Source organism: Gobio gobio (assembly GCF_949357685.1).
Source record: "Gobio gobio genome assembly, chromosome: 18".
Lineage (NCBI taxonomy): Eukaryota > Metazoa > Chordata > Actinopteri > Cypriniformes > Gobionidae > Gobio > Gobio gobio.
In genome coordinates this window covers 38,456,124-38,469,703 of record NC_137111.1, presented here as the reverse complement: position 1 = coordinate 38,469,703, position 13,580 = coordinate 38,456,124, and the positions used below count along the sequence as shown (strand labels likewise).

General features: G+C 36.6%; 1 protein-coding gene across 4 annotated transcripts in view; it reads right to left on the bottom strand.

The window, feature by feature from the left end:
• Positions 1-12,915, bottom strand: part of washc2c (WASH complex subunit 2C) — a 31,688-nt gene extending 18,773 nt beyond the window's left edge. For 2 of the 4 annotated variants that reach the window (XM_079842681.1, XM_079842683.1), the window contains exons 1-17: positions 12,742-12,915; positions 8,874-9,013; positions 8,608-8,772; positions 8,274-8,342; positions 8,012-8,185; positions 7,357-7,450; positions 7,209-7,270; positions 6,980-7,033; positions 5,101-5,202; positions 4,903-4,987; positions 4,721-4,786; positions 4,120-4,241; positions 3,941-4,010; positions 1,623-1,673; positions 1,323-1,517; positions 1,076-1,242; positions 896-1,003 (exon numbers count right to left, since the gene is read on the bottom strand). In XM_079842681.1, the coding sequence (XP_079698807.1) occupies positions 896-1,003; positions 1,076-1,242; positions 1,323-1,517; positions 1,623-1,673; positions 3,941-4,010; positions 4,120-4,241; positions 4,721-4,786; positions 4,903-4,987; positions 5,101-5,202; positions 6,980-7,033; positions 7,209-7,270; positions 7,357-7,450; positions 8,012-8,185; positions 8,274-8,342; positions 8,608-8,772; positions 8,874-9,002 (1,713 nt within the window). In that variant the 5' untranslated portion in view covers positions 9,003-9,013; positions 12,742-12,915. The remainder of the gene's footprint in view (positions 1-895; positions 1,004-1,075; positions 1,243-1,322; positions 1,518-1,622; positions 1,674-3,940; positions 4,011-4,119; positions 4,242-4,720; positions 4,787-4,902; positions 4,988-5,100; positions 5,203-6,979; positions 7,034-7,208; positions 7,271-7,356; positions 7,451-8,011; positions 8,186-8,273; positions 8,343-8,607; positions 8,773-8,873; positions 9,014-12,741) is intronic. The other 2 variants (XM_079842684.1, XM_079842682.1) reach the window with 2 other exon arrangements.
• Between the last annotated feature and the right edge of the window lie 665 nt (positions 12,916-13,580).

Below are 13,580 nucleotides of genomic sequence, written 5' to 3'. Positions count from 1 at the left end.
GAAGTGTGTTCCACGCTTAAAACAAGCCAACTGTTAACTGTTAAAGATTGCATTCGGAACCGTTCGGTACACACGCGCACCGAACCGAAAGTCCTGTACCGAAACGGTTCGGTACGAATAAGTGTACCGTTACACCCCTAGTACACACATACAACGAGCGCACTGTTTTGGATGTTCGGTAAGTTATGTGGCAAAATATACATTTGTTATATATACACAGCCGTTCAAACATTTTTGATCGGTAAGATTTGTAATGTTTTTAGAAGAAGTCTCTTATACTCACCAAGGCTGCATTTATTTTATTAAAAATAAAAAAAACTGTAATATTGTGAAATATTATTAAAATGTAAAATAACTGTTCTATTTTTATATATTTTAAAAAGTAATTTATTTCTGTGATCAAAGCTGAACACTACTCCAGTCTTCAGTGTCACATGATCCTTCAGAAATCATTCTAATATGCTGATTTGCTGCTCAAGAAACATTTATGATTATTATGAATGTTGAAAACAGTTGTGTAATAAATGTTTCAGGATTATTTGATGAATAGAAAGTTCAAAAGAACAGCATTTATTTGAAATCTTTTGTAACATTATAAATGTCTTTACTGTCACTTTTGATCCATTTAATGCATCCTTGCTGAATAAATGTATCAATTTCTTTAGGTTCTTTCCCAAAAAAATAAATAAATTCTTACTGACCCAAAACTTTTGAACGTTGGTACAATATATATATACACATACATATCTTTAGGTCTGGTGTTAAAAATGACAGTGAAAATGACAGTGTGAACGCGAAGCGAACCAGGGCTAAATGTATCAATTTATTTTTTTGGATCCGAACCAAGAGAACCGAACTACAAGTGTGACACCATAAGAGAGAAAGAGTTTTCTACCTCTTCAGATTTGGTGGACTCTTCACTGGTGGAAGGCCGGCGTTTCTTCAGACCCTCCAGTATATTTTTTGTGCCGGGCCCAAACATTGAAATGGCTCCAGCAGGAGGCTGCAAGCAAACACAATCAGTATAGAAGCAGAAAGACAACCATAATAAAATAATGATGACTGACAAGCAGACCTTTTTCTCTGGAGGACGGGTCTCCTCCTCCCCCTCGACTCTTTTATCCTGCTGGGGAAGAGCTGAACTGGCTTTCTCAGTGTATATTGCTCCGACTTCTTCAACATCCTCCTCATCAGCTTCCCCAAACAGGTCTACTGTTTTCTTTGGCATTTGCTTCTCTTGTCCTGATCACAAAAATATGCATTTAAGATTCCCCGAAACAACAGTCATTTTTCATACTGCAGGCCAAATGTAAGAGATTTACCAGGGGTGGATTTGTTTTGTGTCTTTCCACTGAAGAAGTCATCATCATCGTCATCGTCACCATCATCATCATCAAAAAGCCCACCCCCAACTGAGGCACGCTTTGGAGCTGCCTGCACTTTGGCCTGCACTGGACTCTTACTGTGTTTGCTCTCTAGCGACTCTGAATCCTTTGGTGAGCCAAACAGTTTGTTTTCTGTGGGTGAGAGGGGCATGAAAATATCGAACTCATTAGTAACTACATCAAACTTTTATGCAAAACAATGTGCGAGTATGCAAATTGAATGCAGTTAATGCTTACCAGGAAAGATGGAGACTGCACCAGTGGGTATTTTCTTAGTTTTAAGGGGCTCTGCAAAGCAAATTAAAAAGATAAGATTACTATTATGTAAATGAGTCGTCCACACACAGTGGGTTTCAGATGGTACAGAAAACCGGTGTGTGAGAAAAAGAAAAATGTACAGTCAGCCAGTCATTATAGTAGAAAAAAAAGATAATGACACAAAGCTTGTTAAATGGCTATTTACAAAATACATTAATAAATAGAAATTAATGTAATTTTTTATTATTGAATTACTTTTTTTGAAAGAAGAAAGCAGGAAATCAGTTGGCATGAACAACGGATCATTACGCAAAAATAGTCCGGCAAAAAAGATCTGATCGTCACCAAAAATAAGTCTGTCATTTCACAGAAAGATCAAGTTATGATATTTTAATAAAAAATGACATGGTCATTTTCAAGAAATAAAACATTTATGTATTGTGTGATATATGTTTTATAGGTTTAAAAACATTGGCTTACTTTGTGATTAAGTATGTAAATTAAAGTTTGTATAATTAAAATGGTACTGCGCGATCCCAGCTGAGGAATAGGGTCTTATCTAGCGAAATTATCTGTCATTTAAATAAATTAAAAAAAGATGATACTTTTTAACCTAAATTGTTCATCTTGCACAACTCTGCAAGGTGCTAAGGGTGACGTAATCAAGTAGGAAAGGTCACGCAAGACATAGGCAGAAGTACCTCCCCCGTGTTTACAAAGCGCTCGTGTGAAGACTAACACAAACGCCCTTTAGCAAAAAAAAGGGTAAAACAATGATATCGGACAATTTTGAAGTTGAAAATTGAGTGTTTTTGGTAAAGGCCGTTTGTATTAGGCTTCACACGAGCGCTTTGTAAACACGGGGGCGGTACTTCTGCCTACGTCTGGCGTGACCTTTCCTAAGTGATTACGTCATCCTTAGCACCTCACAGAGCTGCGCAAGATGAACAATTTAGGTTAAAAAGTATCATCTTTTTTTATTTTATTTAAATGACCGATCGTTTCGCTAGATAAGACCCTATTCCTCAGCTGGGATCACGCAGAGCCTCTGAAGCCCATTGAAGTGCTTTGAAACTGCATTGATTTGGACCTTCAGCATTTTGGTTGCAATTGAAAACCATTATATGATAAAAAATCCTGGAATATTTTCTTCCGAAAACTTAATTTTTTTTCGACTGAAGAAAGAAAGACATAAACATCTTGGATGAGATGGGGGTGAGTAAATTATCAGGAAATTTTCATTTTGGGGTGAACTAATCCTTTAAGATGGCTCCTGCACTAATCATTAGGCTTGTTCGACTTGATGCAGCGAAGCGCAGACCGGTGTCTGACTGAAATTTTGTCTGACTTGAGACAGCGCCGACGCCACGACAGTCAAAGTATCGCGAGAGTGATTCGAGAGTAGTCGGCTAATACAGCTGGTCCATTTTTTCTAGAGCGGCTGCACCAAACTGCGCAGACTCTGATGACGACAAAGCTGTTGTCATCTCCGCATGACAACAATCACATGCGTTTCATGTTTATTCAAAAACCTTCAGCTCCACTCATGCTCACAATCATTTTTTTATAACCGCAAAACCTCTTTCATGTAGTCGCGATGTTAAATTGTCATGTTTATCAAAATAAAACTGATTAAAAACGTAGACACCACTTCATTGATAGTGTAGGCTTATGTTGAACTTTATTCTTATACAAACAGATGCAGTTTTATGCAGTGCATAAAGTATTGAATGAAAATTTCTCTGAAACATCTGTGTATTTGACAAATATTGTTGTTGCAAATTCAGCTGTTAAGGGCAAATGTAAGAGCGAGCATCACTACGCAAGTGTCCGACTTCACGTCTCTATTTGCAGCTCCTCCCCGCCTGCACACGGCTACTCTCGCCGTTTGGTTGCATCCAGCCGCAGCCGATGTCGAACACACCTATTGTAAGCTTGAAAAAATTCACACGTGACCGAAACGTTTGCCTTTTTTTCTTTCAGTGAAGCATTGATTTTTTTCTCGCATTCAATGCTTTTTTCTTGGTAGAGTGTGTGGACTCTTTTGAAATGCTCTTCTATTAAGAAATAAAACATGCAATGGAAGATTAATTATTAGATTAATTAAAGATTAATATTAAAATAAGATTAATTTTAATTTCATGCCAACACTGAAACACAATGCTAGTACTGTCATTCTGTTTCTTTAAACGACCAAAAAAAATTTTTTATATGGCCTTCTTAGATACTATCCAACATATGACTTTGAATACAAGACAGTATAAGAGTCCAAAGAATTGACAATTAGTAAGTCTCACCTGTTGCCTGGGCTACGGTCTTTTCCTTTTTCATCGCCTCATTTTTGGGGGCATCAGAAAACAGATCTCCCTAAGAAACAAAGTATATGAAATTACTTTCAAAGATTTAAACCATGTCTTCTTCTAGTAGTATTTGTATAATTTTGTATGATTACTACTTTAAAATTGTTCTAACTAACCTCATCATCATCATCAAACAGGCCTTTGCCTCCACTAAAGAGACCACCCTTCCCACCGAATGGAGAATATTCCTCGTCTTCCATTTTTGGTGGTTGGAACATCTCATCCTGATCATCTTCCACTGTAATTAAATTTGCATAAAATATATGGCATTATTCTACTATATACATCCTACACAATTCTACAGTTTTTCAAAGAAACTAAGCAGCAATTATGTCAGAAAGTTCAAAAAAATAAGTAACCATGATATTGTGGTTTTAGATAAAACAATAAAATATAATTTGATGATTCATAAGTGCACATTGTACAATAACGTACAAAAGTTTCGGGTCATTACGATTCTTTATGATGCAAGGAGGAATTAAATTTTTGCCATGACAAGAAAAAATTACATTTTAAAATATTTTTAATTAAAAAAATTATTTTAATTTGTACAAATATCTCACAATATTACGGTTTTTACTGTATTTTTAAGTCAAATAAGTCAGCCTTGATAAGCATAAGAAATATGCTACCGACCGCAGATTTTTAAACGGTAGTCTACAGAGTGAAAAATATAGCAGAATGATTTGATAAACATGCCATGTTTCATACTCATACCCTGAGGTTTAGGCTCTTTCTTTGTTTTACTCTTCTTCTGGGTGATAGATGGGCCTGATGATAATGCTTGAGAACACACAAGTACATGCACACAAATAAACTTGAGAAAGAAAAAAAAACTGATTGGAAAGATGGAAATGTGGAAAATAATAAAACTATCTATACGTCTATAATGACCATACATGTACGATCTGCTTCTGGCTTGTTTGGAGTTTCTCCCTTGATTCTGGCTGCTAGTTCATCAGCAAAGGATGGTAGACCAGTATCCTGAAAGACATGGGACACAGGAAATTCAAGTTATAGTTAAGTTTTTTTTTTTATACTCTCATAATACTAATTTGCTACGTATGTCTGATGTGCTCAGACAATGCAAAGCTAACCTTTCTGAGTTCATCTTCATCCTTGTCAGACCCTCCAAATATGTCAGAATCTTCATCTTCATTCTCTTCATCAGCATCATCATAACTAGCAACGGATGGTTTCTATGGGATGAATTACAGAATTACAGCATTCTATAGATAGATGTAAAATAAAGCTTTTATTGAAAAAAGCCCAATTTTGTCTCATTTACCTAAATAAGGCTTTAAAAATAGTGCAGTTATAAAATGTGTAATTTTTTTACATTTATAATTTAATAAATGGGTCAATTCAAAAGCTAAGCATTAAAAAAAATAAGCATCATATTTAATGTTAAATCTAAATCTTTAGTTGTAGAAAGCTTTAAGAGAATATGCTATTTAGACATGTCCTGGTTGATGTTAGATTTAAGATTTATATTTACATTTCACATTTAAATTAAATAGATTTTAATTTAATTTCTCAAATACGTGTATAATGATAAGATACTTAAAGGTGCTGTATGTAAGAATGCCAGCTAATGGTTGTAATAGGTAATGCAGTCCAAATTCAATAAATGGGTTGCACAGCCCCTTCCTCCTCAGACTCCACACTCATGCGGGTTGCCAGTTTGAGGACACGCAACAGGAACAAGCGAGGAGACACTGTAAGTTGATGAGTTGCTTTATCTGTGTTTTAATGTGCTTTTTTTTTTAGATTTTTAGATGGATGCCGAGTAGGGAAATCTTCCCACCGGTTAATCAATGTGTGACAGCACTAGTAATACGGGTATCAGCGACATTGGCTTTTAAATAGTTAATTGCTAAAACGAAAGTAAAATGCATTCAAAATGGAGCGGAGCAAAGCGAGTGTTTTCAAGTTGAGCTTCCATAGGAATGAACTGAAAACGTGCCAGTGGACACACACCGTGAATGACATTTTACTTTCGGTTTAGAATTAGCACCAATTAGGGGGCGGTTTGCTTGAATGGTGGGTTCATTAGCCGATTATTCTTAATGAAAAACACAAAAACAAAACAGTAGAATGACAAACTCACTTAAATGGCCCCTTTACATTTCGTTTTGAAACCAAATCTTCAGCGATCATCTTATCATCAGCTCCTCACACTCGTGATAAATGACTCCTGCTGGTCTGTGCTGCGACTCTCGTTCGGCTCACGCTTTATTAAGAAGACACGTTCAGTTTTTATCTGAAGTGTCTGTTCTCTAACTTAACTAAATTATTTTATTACTATAAACGACGGTGGGGGGGGCGGTGCCGCAGTGGGCAAGTGATGTAACCGGTGTTGCGCATGAACACCGGTAACACCGGCCGCACCGACTATCGTAGTAGGCCTAATGCCAAAGCTTTTTAAGTCGGGTAGAAACTGCGATCTCTGACCCAGTTTGTTTGCTGGCTTCCATGGCAGCAATTCATTGTGTTTCTCGCTAACTGGCAACCTGTGCTGTCGAAATATTATTGGGAAAATTGTGCAGTATCGCACAGACCAAATCAAAAACAGACATTCCAACACGGAATGCAGATTTCAAAGTAAAATGGAAAAAGAAAAACTGGCTGTAGCATTGTTTTCAAGAGAAACAAGTATGTGAACTTAGCATGATTCCTAAATATCTGCAAACATATTATGGTATTTATATGCTTTAGTACAGTCAAAAACTTACATACAGCACCTTTAAACCCTTTTAAAAGCTTAAGTAAATCTAATAATAGTGGGTTGTTTTTGTTTCATAACTCATTTGTTTTGTGGCATTCCATATCTATAAAACATAATTACCACTGCTGTAAAAGCAGCTGAATAAATATGTCACATATATCCTTTATGCATTACATCCTAATATAGTGTAAATCTGTTACCTGTACATAAACCATCAGAATAGTAGAACATATTTTTTCAAGTCTTACTTTCTTAAAGTTGCTTTGGACTTCCTCATCCTGGTCAGAATATTCATCAGAGTGCTTTTGGAAGAGAATCCAAACAGAGGATTACACATAAATATATTTATTTATGTAATGTTGTCAATAAACTTGGTTATATTGTTTTTGAAAAAAGAATATAAAAAATGTATCTTGGTCAATTGCAAATGATGCAATTCATGTAAATGTATGTGTACTATACATATTATCCTCTCACCTCATCACCTTCGTCAATATCACTCTCAATGATGCTGTCTCTGTCACTACCGACAGACATTTCTATAAAACACAGCAAACAAAAAAAGTAAAAACCAACCTACTACAACATCAAGAAAACTATAAAGATTATGAATGGGAAAGGTCACCATCACTGGATAGATCTCCCAGGCCAACATCCTCCTGATCCATAAAGGCTTGGGACCCAATCAGGTATGGCAAAGGCCTGTCCACATACAGGTCCTACCAATAAAATACATTTAGGCTCAAAACTTTACAATCACCATGAAACCAAAATGGACAAATCACATTTTTTATGCAATACTGCATGCATTATTTATTAAAAATTATTTATCTGTGCGCACATCATTATTTTTTTATGCACGTGCCCTTATCTTTAATTAAAATAGCTTATGGCAGCGACATCTCTTCTCTGATGACGTGTTTACTAGCACGAGGACGGGAAAACCTGTCGCTTACATGAGACCGACCAATAGCAAACCACAACCATCCAACAATCCAATCAATTCCAGATGGACAAAATCAAGTCCCGTTCAATTCTTTGTCTTGTTCGAGAAGATGTTTCACTCATCACAATAGGGAAAAAAAGACTATCACAACTTTCGTTTCATGCCAACTTTAAGACTGGTGAAGTTACACGCTTAGATATGGCTGAAGTCACTCTTTCGATGCGAGTCTTTGGGATTTTTTTTAGCACATTTTAACACCACTAATTACATGTGTAATAATAACAACTCTCTAATAATCAAATAAATGCTCATGGGCTCTGTGGAAACACTTTACCTTTGCTTCCAAAATTGGCTCTACTTTTTCCAGAGCCTCCTCATCCTCAGAGTCAGAGTTTCCTGCTTTAATGTCGAGCTGTTCGAAAGCAGATTCCAGGACCTTCAGGCCATAGTTGACTGCCTCTTGGACTTTGGGAATAAGTTCTGCTTCCTTCTGTTCCCTTGTCTTCTCCTTTACAGGTGTATGAAACCATTGTTTTCAACATAATATAAAATCATAGCAATGTTCCACAGCAGAAATAAACGTCCCAAAACAGTACCTGTTCAGGCGGTCTCTCCATGGCCTCTGGCTTTGGTCCAGTGTCTTCCACCTCTTCATCATACACCCTCTAATGAATACAAAAAACTGGGTTTGTTTGTGTTTACACCCACCCATATTGTTCTCTCGCACATTTCACAATCTCATCGACATAAGCTAATAAAAATGCTGAATAAAGAATTCACAGTTGGGCCACTTGAATATCATAAACTGACAAACTCTCCCCCATATTCTCAGGACAAGTGTGATATTTCAGTTTGTGAAACTTGAACTACTTTGATTTGCATCCACATACAAATTGAAATCTCACTTAACTAAAAAAAACATATACATACGTTTTCAATGAACTGTGTGTTGGACAGCATGAGGAAGTCATTAAACACTGTATGTAGGCGGCTGTCTGTGGCTTTAGTATCCCGGATAAGACCGTCCAACTGTTTCTCAATCTCATGTGTCTTGGACAGCATCCTTTGAGAGAAGTCTTGCAGGAAAAGAAATAACTGCAGAGATACAAACAAACATTCACTCTAAACCATCTGTACAATGTGTCAGCAAGCACAAACAATATGAATATGAAATATGAATGCATTCCACTCCATACCCCTGAATCTGCAGCCAGGGACCAGTTTGTGCTGGATTTCTGCATCTCTTCCACTGTCCAGGGTCTCTCCCACACCTGCTCAGCCTCCCCATTGTGTTTACTGGGGCCATTCTCCATAAAATTAGACATGCTGGATTAATCTGTAAAAGATCACAAGTTTTACTTGAATATGTTACTGATTCAGTGGACATGATGACTCGTGAGATTAACTCGAGTATAGGACTCATGACTGTTCCTGTGAATAAGAAGTGCACTTAATGATAGTGTACTATAAATCTTAAAAGTATATATATTTTTTAAAACTGTAATTGCAGATAATAGTATAACAAGAAAGTACACTTTCATGACTGTTTCTTAACACACTTCGTAATAATGTCAAATTAAACTATTTACTTTAGTAAGTTTTAATAATGGTTTTGTTATGCTTTAAAGAAGTTCTTGTTGGTGACTAACATAAACTTCTGTGTTGACCAACACATTAAAGCTTGTGTAAAGAACTTGATAGTAATTCATTTTAGTGTGTTATTTGACATTACATCCCCAGTATTAGTCCCAGACTAAAAAGCAAGTTTTAAAGGGGTCATGAATTGAGAAATCAACTTTTGATACGGTAATATAAGAATATCCTGTACGTTTCGGAGCTGAAAACTTCCTTGTTAGTCAAAGAAAAGCTTTCAATGACACCAGGCCCAGCAAACGAGAGATCTCAGGATGTGTCTAGATGTGACATCAGAGTGTGGTGAAACACCGCCTCAACAGAAGAAGAACAACGCCTGATTCTGTAGCCCTGTCCACCGACTCATGCCTTACATGTTATAGATAATTAACATAGGCCTACGTAGAGCTAAACTGGATCGAACTTCCAAGCAATAAACATGTCGCATAAGCTTAATTCGGATTCCAATATTATGCATGCATGGATGAACTTTATTTTTTATGAATATCCAGCTCATGTGGGTAAGACATTGCGCGGTTGTTCCTTCATTTCACCACGGATTCGTTTGTAAACAAGAGACTGGATTTGCAGACAGGACGAGATTACATGAATGAATGAAGCAACACACTTATGTGAGTAAATAGTACATTTTATATATGTGATAGTATTGCATTGTTACAGATGGATGTATACGTGTCTAACTGAACATAACTTAGCATGCTGTCACAGGCTGGAGAATCCTTTATTTGAGGTGTTGTTGGTTGGTTCATTGTGCTGCGATTTGGGATCAGACAAGAATATGTATGGACCAGGGCTCGCAAAGCCCAACGTCCCGGGGCTATGTGTTGCTAACGTAAGTCCGTCAGCAGGCCGGTGAATCTTAAACAGTGAAATTAGGGCTGTAACGATTTGACCAAAAATAAAAACCTTGATTAATTGAACATTTGACCTCGATTACGATTAATGAACGATTATTTAGCTTCTTTTTTTTTGCCCTCATAAAGGTTTTTGAGTAAGTTCACTGATAAGGTTTGTACTGTAAATATTTTCTACTATTAAAGGTGGAATTTTTTTTTCTAATGAAAAAGTGCATTGTGATTTTAAAATACTTGAAGGAAACGGTTCACTTTCAGCAGTTATTGTCTATGGAGCAGATTTCTGTTTGTTGTACATCAGATACAGATACATTAACACTGTAGGCCTACATTACATTTATTTGAATGCATTAATGAGAGAGTGATTGTGTGTGTGAATTAATCATACCGTCTCTATTCATTATGAAGCTGTGATTTGTACTTACTTCAAAGGTATTAAAATGTATGCCTATAACGGTTGAGTTTCTAAGCTACTTTAGTGACTTTACTTTAGTCACAGCTTCTGTCTGAGTGTTCGTTTGTCAAAATATATCAGGCATTAGTTCAACATAATACACATCTGATGGTCGAAACTCGCTTTAATGTTCAAACTGGCAGGGCTTAAACCACATACAAATGACAAAGCTCTGTGTGGACGCAGGTGAAAGATCTGCCTTCAGGGCGCGCGCGTTTTCAGAGACGCGACACGGCTCGGCTCGGCTCTCTGTGTCACAGAAAGAAGCTGAGCACTGAACGGAGAAGTTTTCCGTATTGTTGTTTTTGAATAGTTCACAATCGCTTTAAATGTTGAAACTGGCAAGCCTTTAAACGCATTTACTTGACAAACTTTATGAGCACGAAAGTGAAAGCGGCTTCGGGGCTTGCGCGCGCCGTCTGTGTGTGTGTGTGTGTGTGTGTGTGTGTGTCAGCGCGTAGGCTATAAGAATAGCAATTAACTGACCTGTATAAACTGTGCAAAACATGCAGTTACTATAGTGATTCTGGGTATCTATAAACACAGATAACTGCTCCTGCATCTCTGTGTGCCTGCAAACTGCACTTGATAAGACTGACGGGGCGGAGTCACGTGAAAACCGAAATAACCGACATGGGAAAAATACGACGGTTAGAGGTTCTGAATGTCGGTTTCGGTTATTTTTCGATTAATCGTACAGCCCTAAGTGAAATAATATTCCTTTCTTGATGTGCGTTGTTCACTCTCTTGACTTGATATTTGGAGGAAAAATACGATCGCGGAAGTTTTGATCATGCTTTGATTTGTCTGACTCTGCAGTGAGGCGTGTGTATGTTAGTGATGCACGGTTCGCGGTTATATCCACCGATCGGGCGGGCCAAGTAATACAAAATAACATTCCAATTATTGCAGGTGGATGAGAGATAAATCATTGTTCGTTTGATAAAGACATTTTGCGAGCCCTGTGGGTGATTCATTACGGTAGCCGTTTTACCACACGCTTTCAAAACAATTCCCACATGTACTGACGGGGGAGCTGAAGCTCAATATAATATGCAAATCTTATCCAATCATAGCAGTGGCTGTTTACTTTCAAGTCTTCAGTGCGGCACGCCCATAAAAACCAAGCGTTCCATGAGAGAGGCTCCAAACCAGGGTAGAAAATAGCCTATTACTTATTCATTATGATGTTTTTGAATGTAAAAACCATGCAAACGTCATAAATTGACCTCAGACACCAGTATAAAAAATAATTTAAAAAAGCCAGTTCATGACCCCTTTAACTGAACGCCACTTGCACTGATATTTCTTAAAACGTGTCAGTGCTACTGTTTTGCCTCAAGATGCACACTAGTAATGTTTTTTTTTTCTAAAGAACATTTATAAAAGCTACATAAATATCCTAATTTAACAAAGGCATAATCCTGGCTTAACCTAAGCCCTGTTTGTGAAACCGGGCCTTAAAGTTAATATATTTTAAATCTACTGCACTTCAAACATGTAATTACAAATATATTTACATATATGACAAAAAAGGTTTCAGTAAAAATTACATTATAGTATATATTAGTTTACCATAAATGCTTGTCATTAATTACATGCAGTTAAGTGACAGAGAACACTGTATTCAGTTTGCACATACAGGAAGTATATTAATTTCAATGATATTATTTAATTCCATAATATATACTCTATTTAAATTGTTAAAGTTTACATCTTTTTAAAAAGGGGCGGATAAATGCTTATTTATTTAAAGCCAGACATTTTTATTTTATCTAACAAGTGATATACAGTGTAACATGTGTAAAGTGTAAATAATACTTTTCTTTAAAATTACTATTCTGAGGAAACTTTTAAAAGTTAAAACGTTATAACTATTTCAATGAAAAATCAGTATATCCAGAAGTAATAATTTCGAAATCTTAGACGGTTAGAAATATAAGTACATACACATGAATGCACTTTTGATCCTTCATTATCTGTTATTTTACTGTGTTTTACATTTATATGCGATTGTTCAACCTGCTGTCATGCAAGGCTAGCTGCTGTGCTAGCAACTTATAGTCTGAATCTCTGCTCATTTCATTTGAAGTACTGATTTACCTTGAATATGTACAGTGGCAAAATATCCACTGTAGTGTTTTCCTTCACCTCAAAATCTCACGGATCCAGCAGTGGGAGAAGTCAAGGACAGCTTATCGCTGTCATTCGTCCCACCATCAGTTCAGTGTTTTGAGAGGTCGGCCATATTCCGTGTGCAGAGAATCAGCTGATTCTAGTCACCTGACTGAGGCGAGCGGCATCGACCCTAGAGTGCCTCTGATCTGAGAACAGCTTCTAAGGGCGTCAATGACGTTTTACCGCGTTTTACATAAACGGAGCGGACTTAAACTGATCTCAAATCAGCACTTCCTGATAGGAACATCTAAGGTTTGTTTTAAGGCGGAAACCATGCATTTTTTAACGGCTTATCATGAATGGGTGAATATAATCTTTTAGCAAAAATGAAAGCATCAAAGATGTAATGTGGATACATTTTGTAAATCAGAAAATGTCCACATTTTCAAGAGAAAAGGCTGATTTTGAATCAATAAAATCGTAATATGGAATACAAACCATGCTGGAAATTGCTGAAGGTGATTGTTTGACCATTTATGTTTCTAAAAACATCTTGAATTGGATTTTTAGTTGGGAACATCCATCCAATCTTGTGGATTAAGTTTTTGAGTTTCTTGCTTCTTCATTAGAACTGCAGGGTTGAGAAAATATTGTAAAATACTTGTGTCCAAATCAGTGCTCAAAGAACTTCCTCTTTTTGGTTTTAAACCTGAATCTCTAGGGTCCTTTGTTAAAATGTGTTGATCTGGTGCTACTTATGTAGGCTATGTACAGAAACAAGGTTCACACTTCTATCTTTAATATGCAAAATACTGAACCAATAA